Raw genomic sequence first — 723 nt, 5'->3', positions numbered from 1 at the left:
GGTTCAGAAACAGACAGCTGACTTTATTCCCCCTCCCTCCCACCCAGAGAGGGCATGTCATCAGACCACAAGCGCACATTTACGGTTAAATCTCTGTATCATCCGAAATGATTCAATATTAAGTATTCAGATAAATATTGCCATGGCATTGATGAAAACCACGACACAACAAATATCCACATTCTTCTCCTGAAAATGGAACTAAATTGAGTTGAACTGAACCTGTTTGCTGTTGGTGAATATTTTAAGAGCCTTTCTGTGATTTTCTGGATTAAAACGGACGCAGGAAGCAGCCTTAGTGCCCATTAAAAGCGGATTTTAGGGAAATTGTAGCAAATGTTTGCGGTAAATAGTGACCAATGCAGAACATTTAGAGGTCTGCTTCCCTTAACACGCCTTTCCATCATACATCTATATTCTGTTATCATGGTCAGCAATGTTTCATAGAAAGATGTCTCTACGTGGAGAAACGAAAACTAAACAGGATGGTCAAACACAGAAGTTTCTATGTGCAGCTTCCAGCCGCTGGTAGGACATCTGATCCGGGATGTTGTGACGTCACAGTCCACTATTTCCCCTCAAAACGGCCGATGGCGTCTAAAGTCAAACACACTTACATGTTAGGATGTCTTTTAAAAGCGCTGCTGATGTCTTTGACAACTCTCTGCACCAAAACGTCAACCTCCTCCTTCGACTCCGCCATTTTTATGTCGCCGGGTGACA

General features: G+C 42.7%; 1 protein-coding gene across 1 annotated transcript in view; it reads right to left on the bottom strand.

Moving 5' to 3' along the window:
- Positions 1–723, bottom strand: part of ptar1 (protein prenyltransferase alpha subunit repeat containing 1) — a 15414-nt gene extending 14691 nt beyond the window's left edge. The window contains exon 1 of the mRNA XM_015388881.1: positions 618–723. Coding sequence (XP_015244367.1) covers positions 618–703 — 86 coding nt within the window. The 5' untranslated portion in view covers positions 704–723. The remainder of the gene's footprint in view (positions 1–617) is intronic.

Source organism: Cyprinodon variegatus, unplaced genomic scaffold (genome assembly GCF_000732505.1).
Source record: "Cyprinodon variegatus isolate N-32 unplaced genomic scaffold, C_variegatus-1.0 Scaffold440, whole genome shotgun sequence".
NCBI lineage: Eukaryota > Metazoa > Chordata > Actinopteri > Cyprinodontiformes > Cyprinodontidae > Cyprinodon > Cyprinodon variegatus.
This window is presented reverse-complemented; position numbering and strand designations above follow the sequence as displayed.